This window comes from Copadichromis virginalis, linkage group LG1 (genome assembly GCF_057382275.1).
Source record: "Copadichromis virginalis isolate Kocher_CV1m ecotype Utaka linkage group LG1, C_Virginalis_male_GT1.1, whole genome shotgun sequence".
NCBI lineage: Eukaryota > Metazoa > Chordata > Actinopteri > Cichliformes > Cichlidae > Copadichromis > Copadichromis virginalis.
In genome coordinates this window covers 28618568-28638994 of record NC_140618.1, presented here as the reverse complement: position 1 = coordinate 28638994, position 20427 = coordinate 28618568, and the positions used below count along the sequence as shown (strand labels likewise).

The following is a 20427-nucleotide window of genomic DNA, read 5'->3' as shown; positions in this document are numbered from 1 at the left end:
TACACGTCCTGTGGTCATATGGTCATTTACAAGGGTGCGGGAGTTGAAACTCCTTTGTGAGCCGTTCTGCACCTTAGTTTGAGCTCCGGTGAGGCAGACTGTTATATAACAGAGGACACTGTAGTGAAAAGCATCAGAGATTAGTGCTGGTCAGTCTACCGAGAGCAGGACTTATTGCTTCTGTAAGCTGCGCTATGTAACGGTTTTTCACTGCACTCAGGCAGGGTAATCAGTGATTAATTAATCAACGCTGTTTATCAAGTGAGCGCAGCATTGCTCGCGCAGGCAATGCTCATGGCAGCGCACAAGTTTGCAGCATAAGCACTACACTCCATTGATTAATTCCTCGCAAACAAGTGACGATTTAGAAAGCAAAATATAGGCAAACAACCCCTAACCCACAGCTTGACCTCATGCTCTCACATGCATATTTTGATAACATACAGCTGGTCCAGACTCTGCAACGGTCTGGTTTGGATATCAAACAAATGTGCATGCACGTATTTCCTTACAGTCCAAACATACCAGCCTGTCAAGACACCAGGACGTGCTGCACGACAAGTAGACAGGACAGAGGAAGGAGCACCGCCAAAAAGTAGCAGACCTGGGGAGATGCTGTGATTAGGCAGAGAACAGACACAGGTTTCAGGGAAGGCAAAACCAGATTTGTGGGGCAAGAGAAAAACTGGAAATGATTTTTCCTGTAGAATCAGCAGAGACTGATGTCTGGCATTTGTAAATTCACAAGTTCACGAACACCCTTACTGAAACAGACAATGAAAGAGAGCAATAAACCCAGAGGACATCCAAGGATGCACCACATGCCCACACATAAAAGGGTCTCTTTGTGCAGATGTATCTAGTCTGGTTGTCTGCAAACAATGACTTGATAGTCAAGGTTTGAAATGTGTGACCAAAAACTGTTTTCTCCCATTTAAGCAAATTGATTTTTTTTTTTAAGAAAAAAAAAGACAAATAACTCCTGAGTGTCTTGCCTAGAAGCAACAGTTTATTTCAGGACAGGCTACAGATAATTAACTCTTTTTCTTTTTACAAAATACAAGTGAGCAGGTCTGAAAATAACAGGGATTTTTTTTAAGAATGAGAAAAGAGTAAGAAAAGTGGCAGAGAGAGAGAGACAGAGAAAGGTGGATTCGGTGTGTCTGACACACTGCTCTGTCTAAGGCCAAGCCATACACAGTGCAGTCTCCTCCCCTCTCCGGCTTGGCCTATATTAACTTTCCATGGAGCTCCACCTCACAACCAGAGGCACATGGAGTAGGATAACACACCGCCAAGGCTCTGAGAATACATTCACACACATATAAACAGACGGTGGAGTGCACTGGGTCTTTCAAGCTTTCTGCCTTTCGGACTAGGAGTGACGGACATAAAACATACTCTTCTGAATGGACTATTGACTCAGGCACCATGTTGCTCCATTCGTCACTGGAGAATTTCAGCCATGGTAAGAGATCAGAAGATTTTTTCTTTCATAAAGGAATGAGCAAGCTTGAGAGTGACAAGAGCTGAGGACATTTTAGTTTTTGTGCAGACTTTGTATAAATGAAGAACAGGTTCAACATAATAAAACAGGGGATGCATGCAGGAGGATAGCAATGTCCAGAAATGGAGCTGAGATAAACTCAGATACTCTTTAAAGGTGAAAGTGTGTGTTTTAGTAAGAGACTCTTACCACTGTTGCAAGCAGGTTGACAGCATGTGCACACACTCATTTTCCATACATGAGACACTCTGTGCGCAGCAAACAACACTGATGGACTGCAATAGTGCTGTGTTTGTGTTGGGCCAATGATTAAAAGACTGGCAGAAACAGAAGTAAATTAAAAACATCTCAGTCTGACGTTTCGGTGTAAGACTTGGAGAAACAGTTCTCTTATATCTCATGATAAAAGAGAGGAAGCCCGGAGCACAGAGTGTAATGACCCTGCGGAGATATATCATTAATAACTGAAATGTAAGTAACAGAAGTCCGGATCTTCTGTCTCCAACGTGATCAAAACGTGAGGGCAGGGTCTCATGAAAGACACAATATGTGACTTTATCTTCTGACCTCCATTCTTGGCTCTATACAACAGAGAAAAGAGTACTCGTGGGGGTGAGGGACAACATATCGCACACAATCAGTGAGTTAAGTGCAAAAGGACTAGATGTCAGTAAAGAGAAGTTCTCTCTTTCTGATTTCTACCTGATCAGCTCAAAGGAAGTGACTTGGAGCAAAGACAGTGAAGCTGCTACCTGAACATTTGCATCACTTTTTACAAGCACACTCAATGCAATTTCTAAAGGCAGTTTCATTCATCTTTTCTAGAAAAGCCGCTTATAAATAATAGATTTACCAAACCAACAAATAATAAATAAATAAATACACCTCAGCTAGGTCTTTATGCTTTTAAAATATAGCTGATAAAAGTACGTAATTACATAGCTCTACGTCTTTGGGAGCATTAATGGACGGGGTAACATATAGCCCAATCGTAATCTGATGTTCAGAGCAGCGGTGAACTATATCATGTCTTTTCCCAACATTTCTCTCTCTCAGTCGCATCACGTTCCGGCAGCATGTAGTTTCTCTCTCCATCGCAGAGCCCACCCCGGCCCGTAAGAGCCAGCCGCATTGTCGGACACATGGGCACTCACATGGTCTGCATGCGGATGCTGATGTAGACTTCTGCGGCTATGATGCTCCTTCCTGCACACCCACCCGTTCCCTCTCCATCCCTCCATTCACAGCATCCACAGAGAGGGAGGACCGGGCGCTCCGCGGGACCATCCGTAGAATGAGGGAATCAAATCAGTGCCGTATTTGATTTCTTCACTTCTTTTCCTCGGGATGTGTAATCCTCGCGGAGATCTGATGTGACGTGATGTCGGGCCGCTAAAAGAGAAACACCCTGTCGGTGCCAAAGGGAGTAAATCCGCATGGCGCATGTGAGTGACCTGTCCGGGTTTTTTTTTTTTTTAAGTCACTGACAAGACCACTACTGCGCGTCACTAAAAATAAATAAATAAAATGAAACAAAAAGCTAGAAAACAGCTTCGTTTTGCAAAGAAAAGACAAATAATACCATTCGTACTATTGATGCTGCCTTGAGTAAAATTTAACAATGGTTGGAAAATAGAGGGATGACGCTTTCTCAACAGAAATTCTGAGAGGCAATAAATAGGCAATGATTTTCTATTTGGAGGACAACTCAAATTTTAAATGTAAAATACTAAAGAGCAAAGTGTAAGCAAATGATGCACTGAGGTGTTTCAACTAAAATGAACAGCTGTATCTGCTCTGCAGGTTATAATGCAGTATTTCCACCCCCCAGATTTCCAGATAGGAGATCAAATAGGCTGGGTAAAGAATGTTCTTCCTGGTCCATTATCTTGTGGCATCCTCATTTTACGTTGCATAATAGAGCAAGTGACAAAAAACAAAACAAAACAAAAAACTCTTTCTAGAGGTTTGTTACTTCTGGGGGTTGGTCTATTATAAAATGGCCTGCAGTTACGGCTGGTTGAACTTTGCATGCATCAAGAGGTGATAATGAGGTAAGTGATGGTGAGGTTGCCTGTGGTACAGTGCTGCTATCACTTGGACTATAAACACAAACACTGAGTTGGAATGAACTCCAACTTCAAATGTTTTGAATGATTCCTGCTGTATTCAAGTACTGCTCGAAGCATACAGCTCCACCTATAAATATAGATACAGATATATCTGACTGTCAAAGTTTTGGGCTGGAAACAATAGATTATTTTTTGTGTTTTTATTTTTATTTCTTTTTAACCAATTCAATCACCAGTTGCTGACATTTCAGCTGCTTACCAACTTAATTGTTCATTACACTGCTAAAATATCAATACATGTATTATGAGTAATATGACACAGTTGTGTTTCTGTGATAATAAAAATGATCAGAAACATGAGGTGATTAATTCATGATTTTTAGAAAGAATGCAAATGATCTAAGTTAAACTTCATTATTTATGAAGCAGTGCCAACTCACTGCATGTTCTTGTCTGAATAATGAACCCAGTGAACCCAGAGTGGGGTTAGGGTATTAGAACTAGAGATAATTACAGTACTCTATCAATGTAATAGTGGGTTGATAATAATTTTAAAAATAAATCAGGAATATTTATTTGTAAATAACTGCTAGTATGCAACTAAAAGCTGGGGAAAACAACAAATAAGTAAAAATAAATTGTTTGTTGAAGACTCGTAGTCGTAGTAGACATCTTTCCGACAGTCAGTGAAGGTGGCCTTGTGACGTCGCTGCTGCCTTTCTCTACCTAGCCTAAATGGCGATTGCAACAGATCCGCATAGCACCGGGAGCGGATCGCAGTCAAACCTCGTCTGGGTTTGATTAAAACTATAGCCCGCCTAATGCAACAAACAAGGACCGTGAGTAACATGTTATATATAGATTCTGATTATTATGTACATGTTATGTTGGATTCGCTGTTATTCGAGCCGTTTAATCGACGTCGGCTTTGTGCTGCTTAGCGCTAGGAAAGCTGTACCACGTAGTCAGAAGCCTCCGCCAACAACGATCCCTTTGTTCGCGCTGTCGGCACATTTCTCGCTGGCTTGATGTTTTTTTTAAGTATATAAAATGAGTGATGTAGTGAGATATGTTTTCCACATATAATTTAGCTCATGTTAACGTCAAAGGGTGGTCGTGGTTATGTTCTAAATTAGATCAACGGCGGTCTCTCGCTTGCTTGCCGTTACTCTGCCATTCTTCGCTTTTTTTTTTCTCCCCCGCGAGCTAGTCAACAGAGACCGGGCGAGGGCCAAAAGTAGGCGCTGTGAACACGGTTATTCGTCTTTAATGTGTAGTATTCGTGTACTCTCGTGGATACTGATCTTCGTGAAGCTTCTAAATGTTATCTCTTTAATTTTAACGATACCTAGAAAACCGGACTAGCAGGCGCGTCACTGGAGCGGGGGAGGGGTTAGCTTCTCGTAATGTCACCGCGTTCAAAAGCCGGCCGAGCGAGGCAGCTTGTTGCTTAATGGAAATCCCTAACACATGTCAGCCTTACAGAGTGAGACATCTTCATAGAAGACGGAAACAATGTGTCAAATGATGGGCTCAAACCCAGTTTGCTCTGGCACAATACATGTGTTCTCACACTTATTTTTTGTTTTGTTTTTCTTTGTCTTTCAGGTTATATCCAAGTAAAATGGAGGATAGTTTTGATTGCGACTGTGGCGAGCTAGAGCCACCTGATCATTGAGGCTGAGGAATTACTTTAGAGACTTAAAGGCCAGACTCATTTCAATTTTTATAGACGACGTGAATTGACAGGAAAACTACACAGACAGATCTATACATATATTTACAAAGGAAAAAAAGAAAGAAAGAAAGAAAAGAATTAGCAGTGCGTTTACTCACATGAAGCTGCTCAGGACCAGTCATACACTGAATGTATTTGCACTGTGAGGATGCAATTACGTGCTTTTATAGTTTAAGATCGTGCCAGTGCGCTTTAATTTGCCTCAAAGACCATTCCATTTGCCGTCTGCAAACACTAGTTTACTTAGAGCTGTTCATTTAAATATATCCACACATTCAGGATTGGAGGATGAATTCAACTTTAAAATTTTCTCTCCTTACTCAAAATGGAAGGAAACTTTGACTACACATTAAAACCTTGCATCTGACAGTGACAGCTAGAGGGGGTGACTTGGTAGTCGTCTGTACAGGGGTCAGCGGAACCTTTGAAGCAAGGGGGGGGGCGGGGATTCCTCTGTTAAGTGCGAAAATTGGGCTTGAAACGGGCCAGAGGATTAACATTAGAGATAGCAGAAGCTTGGTGTAGAAGCCCACAAAAACAAAAAGTCATGGCAGAGAAGTTTGAGTCATTGATGAACATCCACGGCTTTGACCTGGGTTCTCGCTACATGGACTTGAAGCCTCTGGGCTATGGAGGGAATGGCCTCGTGTTCTCAGCAGTTGACACTGACTGTGACAAGCGTGTAGCCGTGAAGAAAATTATCTTGACTGACCCCCAGAGCGTCAAGCACGCCCTCCGGGAAATCAAGATTATCAGACGCCTCGACCATGACAACATTGTCAAGGTATGTTGGGAGGTTCAAAGTTTAAAAAAAAAGAGAAAACGTTGCTATCTTTTTTTTATCTGGCTGTGACAGAAAATGAAAAGACTTCATGATCAACACATACCCTCCTTTTTATGGAACTAGGTGTTTGAGACGTTGGGCCCCAGCGGTCGCAGGCTAACAGAGGATGTGGTGTCTCTTACGGAGGTCAACTCGGTCTACATTGTGCAAGAGTACATGGAGACTGATTTGTGTCAGCTACTGGAGAGGGGCCTTCTCTCAGAGGATCACGCCCGGCTCTTCATGTACCAGCTCCTCAGGGGCCTTAAATACATCCACTCTGCCAATGTGCTGCACCGTGACCTCAAGCCTGCCAACCTGTTTGTCAACACGGAGGACCTGGTACTTAAAATCGGGGACTTTGGACTGGCACGCATTATGGACCCTCACTACTCTCACAAGGTAAGACCAATTGCAGAGTTTTGCTGGTCTGCTGTGGTTTATGATGGGTGGTTATAATGCAGCACAGGCTACAGCGCAAAGCAGAACAAATATAGCAGCGCTGGTGAACTCTTTGCCCATATACGAGTGCTCTGCTGCTCTGACACGAGATGTTTATTGCCCAGTAATGTGGTACTCCCCAGGGTGACGCAGTTTTTTGAGCAGGAAGTGAGCTAGAAAGGATGTGGTTCCTTGAGGTAAGGCCTCGCCTTCCCTTCTCATAAGTGAGGGTTGAAAACAAAGCCGTGGGAAACATTTTTTTCCATTATGTAAAAGTATAGACGATAAGAATTGGAGATTAGTTTGTGATAATGTGGCTTAATTAAGACGTGCTACAATAGGATCTCCAGCGGAGGGTGGGTGTGTGTGTGTGTGTGTGTGTGGGGGGGGTGTAATGTTTTCACAATGACACAAAACCGGAAGAGTTCAACGTTGCGCCTCCATCAGCTTTTAGAGAAAACTGACGAAGGCTTGAGGCTGCAAAAATTTGTTGTGGACATCCTGCTCTTAAAAAATAAAAATTGAGGATTTGTTACATCTGAAAGGAGGATGCTTTGCATGAGTTCTCTTTGCATGAGGTCATTGCTCCAATAAGCAAATTCTCATGCATGAGACTTTTAGAAGTGAAGACATTTGTGTCCCTTGCTGTTTTCTTTGTTCATGGCTTTTCACTGGTTTCTGAAAGATGCTTACTGTAAACACGTGCTTAGAAAGCCAAATGCTGGCACGCCATCTGTTGAATGCACACATTTTAATGCTTTCTATAAAACCACCTTTGTTCTGTGAAGCAATGTAATTGTAGCATTAAAGAAGCTGTTTCTGTCTTCAGTGTGAGAAGAGTATAGATCAGCCTGTGTAATTGCAGCCACGTGGGAGGCCTGTGTAGCTCTTGTGTGTTGCTGTCACCTTTATAAAGGGATGAGGAAATTCCAGTTGATGGCCATATGGTGGTGTAATGTGAGGAAATCTAGGTTGGGAAGCCTGTCCCTCCCTCTGTGTCTCTGCCCGGATCTTCTTGAGGCGCTAAGGTGGTCAGATGCTTGCATGTGTCTCGGATTAGTCACAGAAGGGAAATGGGGCTCAAGTGATGGGTGATCTCACTGGATGGTACTGTCTCATTCATATCCATTACTCATCCAGGCTCCTGCCACACAATGCATCCCTCGAAATAGACTTACGCACCCTTGTTTACCATAACTGGCTTAATTGCCAGTTAAATACGAAAACTGCGTTTTGGTCATGTAGTCACATTTTCAGCTCTGACTGTTTTCATATGAGTCATGTCTTTTGAGACAGTATGTCACTGCGCACTAGGAAGAGTAAGGTAATAGTTGCTGGGAAGGAATGAGAGCTTCACAGTTTAGTGTCTGTAGCAGGCCAGATGCTTTAGAGAAGTTTTTATTTTTTCCCTCCTTAAGCTGCTTGCCTGGGGTCAGAGCTCAAAGATGTACTGCAGCAGATTACTGCTGCTCAAAGATGGAAACGCTATAGTCAGATTGACTAACTGGTTTTCCATGAAGCTCTCCTTACTGTGTTTTTGTTTGTTTTGTTTTTGTTTTGGGGTTTTTCATTGTTTTTGTGATAATAGCTGTACCAAGGGGCAAAGTTAAGCTAGTATCTTTACCAACCACCTTTTTATGGCTCCTAGACTCATTTAAAGTGAGTGTCTAAGAACAAATGAGGCGTGTTTAAAAATGAACTTGGCACCCCCAGATAACACACCAGTGGCACAGCGTGAAGGTGTTAAAAAAACAGTTGGTTTTACTGTTGACCACATGCCACATTCACTGGGGGGCAAATGCTCTTTCACGACCACCCTCTACTTAGAGCATAGGGTCCGAGACGCAGTGCTGGAGTGCAATGTATTTGAATAACATCATTTCTAAAAAAAAAACAGCTCTATTTTTCAAGTGAACTTCAGTTTCTAGTTTAGCTTCGGTAATGTGATCTTGGATTCATGCATCAGTGGTGCATTCACCAGGCGTTTGTTTAATCCTTTCCTCCCACGCTTTTTCTTTCTTATAATGCCTTGGCTAAAAGACATCAACAGCTCATGGTTCCCTTTAGGCTTTTAATAATCCTGCATAGCTTTGTTTTAAGCACAACTACCTGTTTCTGTGGGGAAACAGTTTCTGTCTCTGTGAGCTTTGAGGTCTCGCCTAATAGTGGCTCATACTCAAGAATGACAAAAATTCACGTGTACTCATCCAACTTTTCCAACCCCAGTTCCCCTCCTTTTCCCAGCCAGCCCTTTGTCTCATTGTGGGAGCCTTGCTCAGAGCCTTATTTGAAGCTGATCTAAAGCCTGCGTTCGCTTTCAGTCTTGTCCCAAACTTTAGCTAGAGACTAAGCTGAACCAAAAGTCAGTCAAAGAAGCTTTTAACAGTTTTAAACAAGAATTGCTGAGGCTTTAACAATTTTTACTGTGTGTCTAAGTTAAGCAGTTTGAGTGTGTCAAAAATACATTCTCTAGAAGTGACATCCAGTCTAGTCTTCGCTATTCTTGTGATTTATCACTGAGAGATCGTTTGGCTTGGCAAACCATTTAAAGGTTTGTCTTTTTATGACGCCTAGAAAAAAGTGGCAAACTTGTCAGACATTCGCATAATTTTGTGCTGTGGAAACAGTTGTTTGCATGTTGCCTGTCAGACTATTGAATATTGAAAAAGTGTGATCTTGTGCTTGCCTGTGGTTTGGTATAATTTTCAGTAATTTGAGATGCTATAGAGGTGATAGCCGTGACGTTGTTAGGAATGTTATAAAAGACCTTCACAAGGTTTGTTTCTGCCACACATTCATCAAAGTGAACAATTCTAAGCCACAGCTGCAATAAAAAGCATACTTGACCCAGTTATTTAGCTACCACTGGGCCTGTCTGGTGCCAGACTTTACAAGATTCAGAATAAATGCAGCAAAGTTGACTTCAGGCTCAATGAGTTTTAGAGAGCTGGTTTTGATTATTCCACGCTGTACTTTCTTGATTTTAAACAGTAGTTTAATCTTGTTCTGCAGCAAGCAGATGTATCACAAATTATTCAGAGAAGCCAAAGATCCAGATGGAAATGTTTTTTTTTTTCTTATTTATTAGGCGCACATCCTCCTCATTTAGTACTTGACAGTTGAACTCGGAAGTGAATCTGTATTGGCAACAAAATTGATTACTTATTTTTTGGTCAACAGCTTTATCCTGGATTGGGAGGTGGGGGAGGATCTTTCTGATTCTCCAGAAGCCACCTTTACTGACATCTGGTTAAACCTGCTTGAGGTTGCTCTGACTAACCACAGCCTGTCACATGGAGAGGCCTAGTTGTGAATCATTAAATGTCAGCCTGAGCTGTTGTAGATCCAGTAGTGAAGTTATTCACCAGCTGCTGCTGGAGGTACTGACATTGTTAATGCTTTAAAGCTTTATGGTGAATGGTCCGCTTGAAAATCTGTAAAAGAATTGAGCTGGAAGGTTCACCTAATGCACTTTATGCACTTAGCTGGTAGGCAAACTTTAATCTGTTCCTTTTAGTTCAGAGTCCATTACGCATTGTCCTTACTCTCTGCAATGACTCTTTCAAGCTAACCTAATTTACATTCTCTGTTAAGCTGGTTGTGTGTGTTTCTCCCCCGTAAACACAATCTCACAGGTCGGCTTTACCAGCTGCTTCTCAGAATGGGTTCTGGTCCCAGTCACTAGGTATGACCTGTCTATGTGCCAGACTATCTCTTAATTCCCCCCACCTCTTTACAATCTTTATAGGTCCCATCAAAACAAGGGCTTGCAGGCACTTAAGGATAGGATGACATCAAGTATTTGTGGCTAAATTTGGGCAGAAATGGGAGCCTCCCACAGTGGTGAGCAGTCCATTTTGGTCCCACAAACTACCACTCCATGTGGGGGGGAAAAAAGAGCGCAGCAAGGGTGTTGTTTTACCACTCCCCCTCCCCCCATTGAGTGTGTAGACACACATACAGAGGTCAGCTTCCTTTATGCTTGGTGCCCTCCTGGCCTTGTGACTAGTCAGGCACTGTTTGAGTGCAGGTTAGTGGCAGTGGGGTATTATCCTGCTCAGACTGCTGACATGGCCTGCTCTCCCCTCTTTTCATTGGTCTCTTCTTTTTTGGGCGGGGGGTCTTTGTATGCTGTGTGGTGTACGTGACCAGCACAGAGTACGGCTGTTAAGGAGATGGCACAGGGCTCTGAATGTTTAGCACAGACTTGCAGGATAGTGTCACATCTCCTGTTACCTGTATTGTGTGGCAAACGTGGAGGTACATGAAACAAGGGTAATCATAGCTTTAGAGCTGGGCGATATGAGATTTTTTCATATCACGATATGTTTTTTTTTTTCATTTCAGGCGATAACGATATCTATCACGATATAAGCCAAATAACTATATTTGTAAGATTTAAATGTGCCGTTGCTCACAAGTAAAATGTGAAATAATCAGCAGCTTGTTTTTATTTAAATATTTATTTCCCATAATAAGTTCAACAGGGTAGATGTACTTAAGGAACATGAGACTTTTTCAGATAAATAAAGGCAAATATTGCAAACTACACAAAAGGCAGCCGCTAAAGCGTTTAAGTTTCAAAATAGAACAAACAAAACAGACTAAATTGTCAATTCCACTTAGAAACAAAATATTAATTCTAAAAATAAATCTTAGTTTGTTTTACAGAAGAACAGACAAAACTGACTAACTTTTGTCAATATCAAATAAACTGAGAACTAAAAGGAAATTCTCAATCTCTCCTTGTTGTATAGCTTAGCTTTTCAAACAGTTTTAACAGTTACTTTAGTCTGACAAAAGCCGAATGACGAATTAGCGCTTCCAGTCAGAGACTGAGGCTACGTCCACACGTACACGGGTATTTTTGAAAACGGAGATTTTTCGTTTTCGTTTTAAAAAATAATCCCGTCCACACATAAAGGCAGAAATGAAGGAAAACGCTGCTATGAACATGCCAAAGCAGCAGGTGGCGCTAGATTCCTAACCGTGCAGAAATGTTGGCCAATCAGAAGTCTAGAAGCCTCGGTGGGAAGAAGTAAACAAAGCTGGGGCATAGAAGCAGAACCGAGTCGTATGTGTGGACGGACAGTAACTGTGTGTATATGTAAGCATTTAAACACTGCAGAGAGTAGAATTAACAGTATTGTAGAAATTCATTTCACCGAAACAATAACGTGGCGCACAGTGTGACGCATGCACCAGTTTATTGTATTTCCAGACTTGCTTTCGGCACAATTTACAGTGCACGCTACTCTGTTTTTTGTCAGACTTGAAATAGCCGAAATACCGTCACACTACGGAACTTCTATGGCTCTTCCGTTTGACAATCCCCCCGGCATTGGAACCATCATCTGTTTTCTCTTCGGTCACGCTCGGTTGATTTTTCTAGTCGGCACACTCATTTCCTCCATTACGCGCTGGCTCCATTACCCGCTGGCTGCTTCCCAAACAAACACACGTGCGGCTTGGCACTTGTGCTGTACGTAACAAGTCACGCGACGTGACGCTGCGGCTGTGATTGGTTCGGCTCTGCGCTACTTAATTTGGATTGGCTGACCTTTTATTTATTTATTTATTTTTGAGGACAAGAGCGGCGAGGTCTATCGCGATAGCTTAATTTCTCTATCGAGTAAAAGTTATATCGCGATACATGTCGTTATCGTTCTATCGCCCAGCTCTACATAGCTTTTATTGTGAATCACTGCAGACTTATGAGCATCTTACCTCTGAATGAAAACAAACTGAAAGTAACTTGTCACTCATAAAAAAATAATAATAACAATAATAATAATGATAATGCTGCACTATTTCCAGTACTGTAATGTATTTTTTAGAGGGTTACAATTAATGTCTGGTTTCCCACCACGACAGGGCCATCTCTCTGAAGGTCTTGTCACAAAGTGGTACAGATCTCCTCGCCTGCTGCTCTCTCCTAACAACTACACCAAAGCCATCGACATGTGGGCTGCTGGCTGCATCTTTGCTGAGATGCTCACAGGGAAAACCCTGTTTGCAGGTAAATGTTGACTCAGTTTGTTATGTCAGACTCACTCCTCACACCTTGTGTAAAATCAGTCTTTAAGGTGGCTCAAGTGACAGAGTTAAATGTCAAGTATAGGTGTGATGACACACATGCTAATTTTGTTTGTTAAACACATGGTAAACCAGACAGTCTGGTTTGACTTTGCGTATTCAGCCGGTGCAGGGAGAGACTGTTCTTGTTAAAACAGCCTTGAGCTGACCACAAGGCAAATGAAATCTCAATTCCCATGATCTGAAGCAGATCATGGGAATCGAGGCTGCCTCACTCAAACAACCTCAGTCATGCAGAAGTTGAGTCATGGGTTCTCTTCTAAAAAACTCCATAATATTTCTGTTTGCTGTTTCAGGAGCTCACGAACTGGAACAGATGCAGCTGATCCTGGAGTCAATCCCTGTACTACGAGACGAAGACCGCCAGGAGCTCCATAGCGTAATTCCCGTCTTTATCCGCAATGACATGACCAAGCCTCACACACCATTGGCCAAACTGCTGCCTGATGTCAGTCCGCAGGGTAAGTACCACTTTAATTAATCAGAAGTACTTGGAGCCTTATGAAGTGCTTGTGAACCCAGGGTCATGGTCGTGTACTTCATAGATCACATCTCGTATTTCCAGCTTGATAATCTCATTGTCCTTCTCCTTTACAGCCCTTGATTTCCTGGAGAAGATCCTGACCTTTAACCCCATGGATCGTCTGACTGCGGAAGAGGCCCTGGCACACCCCTATATGGCTGACTACTCCTTCCCCCTGGATGAGCCTGTGTCTCTGCACCCCTTTCACATTGAGGATGAGGTAGATGATATCCTGCTCATGGACCAGAGCCACAGCCACACTTGTGACAGGTGTGCCTTCTCACTTATTTCCCTCTCACATATTCTCTTGGGATTAACTTCAGCGGAATTTGTTTTGCTGTGCTTGCTGCAAGTGAGCAGCTCTCACTGTTTGACTAGAGTTTATTTGCAAACTTAGTCTGTATATGACTGTTGCTAATGAAGTCTTTCTATTTCTTTATCCATTAGGTATCATGAGAGCCAGTTCTCAGAAGCTGACTGGCACTTGCACAGCACCCATGACCCAGACGAAGTTCAGGTTGACCCAAGGGCACTCTCCGATGTAACGGACGAAGAGGTCGTCCAGGTGAGTTATTTTTGACAAACGCTTCAAACCTACTATCAAAACTATTTTCACTGCTTTTTCAGAACCTTAAGGGTGATTAATTCTGGGCAAGGAAGCAAGTATTGGATTGATCTTAAAGCGGTATACATCAATAAAAGCCTTAAGGCCGGGTTCCCATTCATAGATTGAGCTTTATTGCTAACATAAATAAACATTATTTCAGAGGCGGCCTTCCTTGAATTTTACATGTATTTTTGTTTGGATAGGCTTAATCCATGTCTGAAAAAAGCTAGGTGCAAGAGAGCTCATTCCTTACTAATATAAATTGGATTTAAATCAGTACTGACTTAAATGATCAGATTCTGAAAGGTAGCTGTTGTCTTTTTCTAGGTGGATCCTCGTAAATATGCTGATGGAGATCGAGAGAAGTTCCTGGACGAGCCGTCCTTCGACTACTCAACCCCATTCCCACTAGAGAGATCTTGGCAGGATGACCACCACGAGAACAAATACTGTGACTTGCAGTGTAGCCACACCTGTAACTACAAGGCTGTGTCGCCCTCCTACCTGGACAACCTCATCTGGAGAGACAGTGAAGTCAACCACTACTACGAACCCAAGCTTATCATCGACCTCTCCAACTGGAAGGAGCAGCAGAGCAAGGAGAAGGCAGACCGCAAGTCCAAGAGCAAATGCGAGAAGAACGGGCTGGTAAAGGCTCAGATCGCATTAAAGGAGGCAGAGAAGAGCCCTGTAGAGAAGGACAAAGTGCAAGAGAAACACCAGACGGAAAAGCCTCAGAGCCAGCAGAACCAAGGCTTTGACTTTGACTCCTTCATTGCCAGCACCATCAAGCTGAGCCTGCAGCCGGAGCCCTGTCAGGAGGTGACCCTGCTCAACGATGTGGGGCTCCTGAATGAGGTGGGCCTCCTGAACGAGCTCAACTTTTCTGTCTCCCAGCTCGAGGCTCCTCGCTCAACCTCTATGTCCAAGTCCATAAGTCAGGAGAAGGAGGAGAAGTGCCTGGTAAATCTCGCCCAGCTAGGTGGCGGAGGGCTGGGAGTGGTCGGCGGGGACTGCGTCTGGCCTGCTCGCCCCTGGGAGAGCTCTGGGGACACGGTCGGAGAGAATGACATTTTGATAGACGAAGCGTGCTGGGACATTGGCAAAGAGGACCACCTCCAGAAGGAAAGCCCTTACACCAGCTACCTGGACCACCTGTTCAGCAGGAGGGAAGAAGCCGTCTCCGAGACTGCCAGCCCGCAGATTGGGTCCCCGGTGGTGAGAGAGCTAGACGAGAGCTTCCTTGACAGAAGCACGGAGATTGTGCTCAATATGCAGCTGGACTCTCTGGCCCTTCCTGGCTTTGACAGCACTGATGAACTGCCTCTAAAATCCATCCAGGCGTCCCTCACCCCCTGCGCTGTCAAATGCTCCCCACAAATTGCCCACAAAACGTACAGCAGCATCTTCAAACATCTTAATTAAGGAAATGTATATCTTCCTCACAGTGCAAAATCTAGGCAGTTTTGTTTTTATGTTGCTTTTTTTTTTTTAAATAATATGGTATACTGTACTTGAATCATTTCATACCTTTTTTTTGTTATTATTATGTTTGTTTGTTTGTTTTTTTAAAGAGTCGAAAAGGGTGATTTTATTTAAAGAGTTTTGATCATCACTCTGAGCCTTGATCACCAGGCCTTCATGGGTTAATGTCTACACCCTCATTGCTATACTGGCATGTCAGTCGCACATTTAAGTACTGTAGATGAAAGAGGAGCGGGAAAGAAGTATCTAGAGGAGGGAGGATGAGGTAGAGAGGATTTAAGAGATGAAGTTTGGCCGTTCTGGGTGTGACATAAAGAAGGAAGGTAGACGCTAACATTGCTGTGGGGTTTTAAAGTGCTCTCAAACAGCCTTTCCTGGGGTGGGGTGTCTTGTTCGTCATGTTTTTTTTGTTTTTCCTTCTTTTTAAAATATTCTTTGACCTTCTGACATTTTTTTTTTTTCCCTGAAGAAAGCTTCCTTGAAAACCCTTTCATACTGTAAATCTGACACATGATGCCAGCAGCAACCATTATCGTAGGCGTTAATGTAAATGTGTTATCTACCTCAAGGTAACAGCCGCGAGAGACACTCGAAGCCGCACTAGTGCTTTACACACATGACCATCCTCATACCATGAAATGAAGTGGTCGCGTAGATGAAATCTGTCTCACTTTAGCAATTAACATAGTGAGGTGTTTCAGTAATCATTTATTTATTTCTAGCAAAATGTGCGCTATTTATTTTATCAAAATGTGTTATTTCAATGTGATTATTGAAGATTTGAGGAGTTGGGCAGACTTCCATTTTCATTTTTGGCACTATACGGGCGTGCAAGTGTTCTTTTGTTTTAAGGTAGGATGCATATTCATGTGTTATGTTGAAGTCGAGGCTTTCCATTTTCCATCAATACTGTTCTAATGGATATCTTTTTTTTTTCTTTTTTTTAAAAAATGGGTGCGTTTTGTCTTTAGTGGAGAAAAAAATTATTTTATGGTTTAAAGAAGCGCCTAAAAGTCTTAATTTTTTTTTTATCCAAATGTAAAAAAAATAAAATAAAATTAAAGTTGCGTGCATGGAGGCAGGAGAAAGGTACAGTTAATGGTGAGTATAATGTACGTCAGTTTTAATTGTACTTTTTTGTTTTTTGTTTGTTAAATTTCTATGTACTTTTTCCAGGCAAGCATGATGAAATTAGGTTAAGGTGTAGCATGTAGAACACTTACGGACTTTTTTTGTAATCATTGGTTCCCCTGTTCTACAAAATATCTCAATAAAAATTATTGGCAGAGAGTTTAGCCTCCTCTTCCTTGTTCTTGATCGGGGATTGGCCCCGTCATAAACCTGGTCCTTGGAGAAGACGTGCCGCCAAATCTACGTGCCACTTTTAAAGTCCAAGTAAGCAGACTGGATTTCACTGGAAGTGCTGGGGACACGGGATTTGAATCACCAGCTAAATGTAGCTCTGGTTGAGACCACCATATTTCAAAGCTGCCAACTTGGTTTCCACCTGCTTCTCATATAAAATGCTACAGAGAAGCGAGCAGGATTACACGACAAGTACTTTTCCATTCTACAGTCCTGTTCTCTAACACCGACGCAGCATAACTACATTTCCAAACTTCCTGTTAGGGAACAACTTCACGAGATGAAATCGGACTGTGGAGAAATAATAGGTTTTTGTAGGGTGTGGTGACATTGTCAAAGTCACTCTGACAGTTCATTTTCACATCAATCGTGCAGGATCGTAGGGTTGTTTGGATTTTTGGGGGGTGGGTGTACTAAAATGTGCAAAGACAAGCTTGTCTGGCTCACATTAAAGGCAGTGATTCTAAGTGAGGTAGAGCCAGTTTTAATCAACCAGTGGGCTGATTGGGATGCTTTGGTTCATATTCTTGGATGGCATGATTTTGTCTTAAAGCCAAATCTTTCTAAACAAGTTAGTACTTGTGCTCGAGAATGGGCATTTCTCTTTTAGCATTGGAAAATGTTTTAGTCGCTAAACACGGTTGTCTACAGTTTGTAGTCATCCATTTTCTTAACTGCTTATGATGTCCAGGATCACAGTGGAGCTGAGGCCTATCCCAGCTACATGGCGCAAAAGGCAGGGTACTTCCAGTTTATCGAAGAGCTGAAAACGGAGACGATTCACATCTTAATTAAACTACCTGGAGAGATTCTGTGTAGGCACGGGGACTGGGAGAAACTCCGGACCCCGCCTGGAGATCCTCTTGCTGTGACAGCGCCTCCCAGTTTTTATTCATTTATTCTCTGGCAGTAGAAACGCTTTGTTCTCCAAAACATGGCAGCATTAATCCACTGTGTATGTCATCACATGCAGAACAGTTTATCTAGTTGTCAAAATCTGCCAATGCCACTCCGTGCCAAGTCATGAACATGAACATTGTAAAAAACATTTATAGAACTTGAGCGCAACAGTTGGATGAACATATCACAGGGAAACAGCCTGTCTGTGATAGGGGAAGAGGAGTGTGGTGGTGTAGCGAAGGACAGATAACCGACGCGAGGGATGCTGCGTAAACGGCGGTTCTTCCTCCGTTACACTGCAGAGGGACAGCACTGGGTGTGAGGCTGATTGAGTGACAGGCTGTCCCGTGATACCCGGCACTGTTACGTTACTGTAATACACTATTGCACACACATAATCCCTGTGGTTTGTTCTCAAAGTGTGTGTTTTTGATGTTCGTGGTCTATATAAGTTATGTGCAGTGCTTGTGTTGCTAGTTTACAGTACTGAGTCACCCTTAGAGGGTAAAAGAGCCCCTCCCAGGTCACAGTACACACCAATGCTCTTTCTCTTTATAAAACTTGAAATCCCCATTTGAACATTTTTAAATGTGATCCACAAAGTGAAGTGAAGCATATAAAGTCTGGTCACGCAGAAGCTGTTTTACCCAGTTAAGCACGTCTCTAACCCAGAGCTCACGAGCCTCTGGCTGACTCTTGGCTAGAATGCGTTTGTTTTGAGTGGCAAGGCTTCTCTTAATATGTTACTGTTTGCCCATTGAGGGCAAACTGCTTTAATACTGCCTTACAGTGTGCACAGTCCTCTGAGCAGGCAAGAGTCTTTATTTTAAAGTAATTTAAAGTAATATTAGAGAGTGAGGGGGGGGGGGGAATCGTGGTACAAAGGTTGGAACCCGTTGTCCCTCAGTAATCAGCTACAGCTGGGCTTGGATTTTTCACCGCAGCTACTTCGTGCTGCGAAAAAATTAGGCCAGCTCTGTCTTGTTTTTCTGCCTTCCTAGTAACGACACAAGACGCGGCCACTGTGATTAAACCCTGCTTGAATACTGAGATGAAAGCCAACACCTGATTTGCATCAAGTGCAAGAGTAAGAGGCGTGCCCAACAACCAAATGTAGGCCAAACACTCTGAAGAAAGCACTCTTTCCGCCACATCAGCACGTATTCCACATCTTCCCTCTGCAGTATTTTTTTTCTTTTTACTGCAGCTTCATATTTGCCTAGATTTATGTGTCGATCCTCTGTTGTCATTCCCCACCCGAGGTCTTCCTCATGCCCTGGGCCTGTCAGGTGCCACCAGGTTAAAAATAAAATCCAGCAGCACCAGGATAAGCAGCTCAACTCACCATCAATCAGCTGACAGTAGCTTACCACATCGCCTCCTAATTCAAGGTTATGAATGCTATTCTCTTTCCTGGGAAGCCAATTAAAACTCCTAGATGAGGAACTGCTTAAGCTTCCACAGAATTTCCTTCAACGGCGAGCCCTAAAATACCTCGTGTAAAAGCGGTGACCTGCTTGGCACTGGCTGCAGGTTTTGCACTCGGGCTGAACAAACGTGGGGACAAAGCTTCCGGCAGTTATCTGCCACAAATCGAGACTGCTCATTATGGCTGCACGGTGTCAGGATGTGTGTCCATATTCAGACCAGAGCTGTGCTGAGCACCGGTCACTAAAGTTAGAACACAAAGTGCCTTTATAAATATAGACGTCGCCACTTTGAAAGCTTCGACTCTGGCCAAAATTACAGCCTGTCCCGACCACTGATATCAATGTGTCGTTTCTAAGCTTTGACATCACAGTTACAGATTCTCCTCAAACTGGGAGACACTGTATAGTGGAGGGGAACGAATATTTGCAGTACTTCTGACTTGAATCATGCACTTTATATTAATACATTCCAGCTTGGCTGCTTCTCCAGTAATGGAAATTAAAGCAGTCATTGTGTGGCTGGGAGGGCAGGGGGGGAGACACGAACCCTTTTCTGGCCTCCTAAAGGAGAAACGTGCTGGAGAGACTGCTGGATGCACAGCAGCCAGTCTTTCAGTGTTGTTTAAAACTTGAAATCCAAACTGTAGAAAAAGTCACAGTACGCAAAATAAAAGTCGTTTTCATACTCGTCGTTTTAAGAAGAGAACGAAAACGCGCCGGCACTCACTTTAGGACTTGAAGCACTTTTGGGGCCGCTGTGATAAACAACAGCAGCTAACATCATAATAATGTGCCCTTAATCAGAGAAAAACAATCTAAAAACCTGTTGATATTCACAGAGTCCTCGTCACAAAATGTTCCCTGTGCCTGCAGAGTAGCAACAGCTGTTCCCAGTGAAGCCCATTTATTACACAGGGACGACCAATTTAGCTGAAGAGGGTCCATTATGAAACAATTTTCTTTTGTGTGCATGTGTGTGTGCATAAGCAACGGAAAGGACAAAAATATGACATTTTGTGGTGTTATACAATCAACATGTTCCATTTTACTAAGTTAGATTGTAGTAATAAAGTGATTTATTAGGACCAAAGTGCTTCTTGAAACTAGTCTGCCACTACTGAAATGCTTCCCAACACTTACTTGGGCAATTATGCTGAAGCTTGATCTAAATGAACTTTAATTTCAAGCATGTATTCTGAGTAGAAACAGCTTAAACAGGTTTGCAGACTTTGGCCCACAAATAAGGTTTTAAATATATCCGTGTTCTTTTTGGAGACCATCTTTGCTGTTGCACAGTTCTCCCATAAGATAAGATAAGATAAGATAAGATAACTCTTTATTGTCATTGCACAGTCATACATAGTACAGTAGTACAATGAAATTGGAAAAACTGTCCTACGTCGGCACTACATATAACACAACACGACACGATATGACACA

At 42.8% G+C, this 20427-nt stretch overlaps 1 protein-coding gene across 3 annotated transcripts; it reads left to right on the top strand.

Moving 5' to 3' along the window:
- The first annotated feature begins 1250 nt into the window (after positions 1–1250).
- Positions 1251–16582, top strand: mapk6 (mitogen-activated protein kinase 6). 3 transcript variants are annotated; one of them, XM_085458115.1, is made up of 9 exons: positions 1251–1468; positions 2755–2952; positions 5188–6101; positions 6225–6542; positions 12456–12600; positions 12974–13138; positions 13275–13470; positions 13648–13765; positions 14135–16582. In XM_085458115.1, the coding sequence occupies exons 3-9, from the start codon at positions 5865–5867 to the stop codon at positions 15230–15232; spliced, it is 2277 nt and encodes a 758-aa protein (XP_085314241.1). In that variant the 5' UTR covers positions 1251–1468; positions 2755–2952; positions 5188–5864; the 3' UTR covers positions 15233–16582. The 3 variants fall into 3 exon arrangements, with proteins under 3 accessions (XP_085314241.1, XP_085314240.1, XP_085314239.1); XM_085458114.1 differs by lacking the exon at positions 2755–2952; XM_085458113.1 differs by lacking the exons at positions 1251–1468; positions 2755–2952 and adding an exon at positions 3979–4418.
- Positions 16583–20427: the final 3845 nt, after the last annotated feature.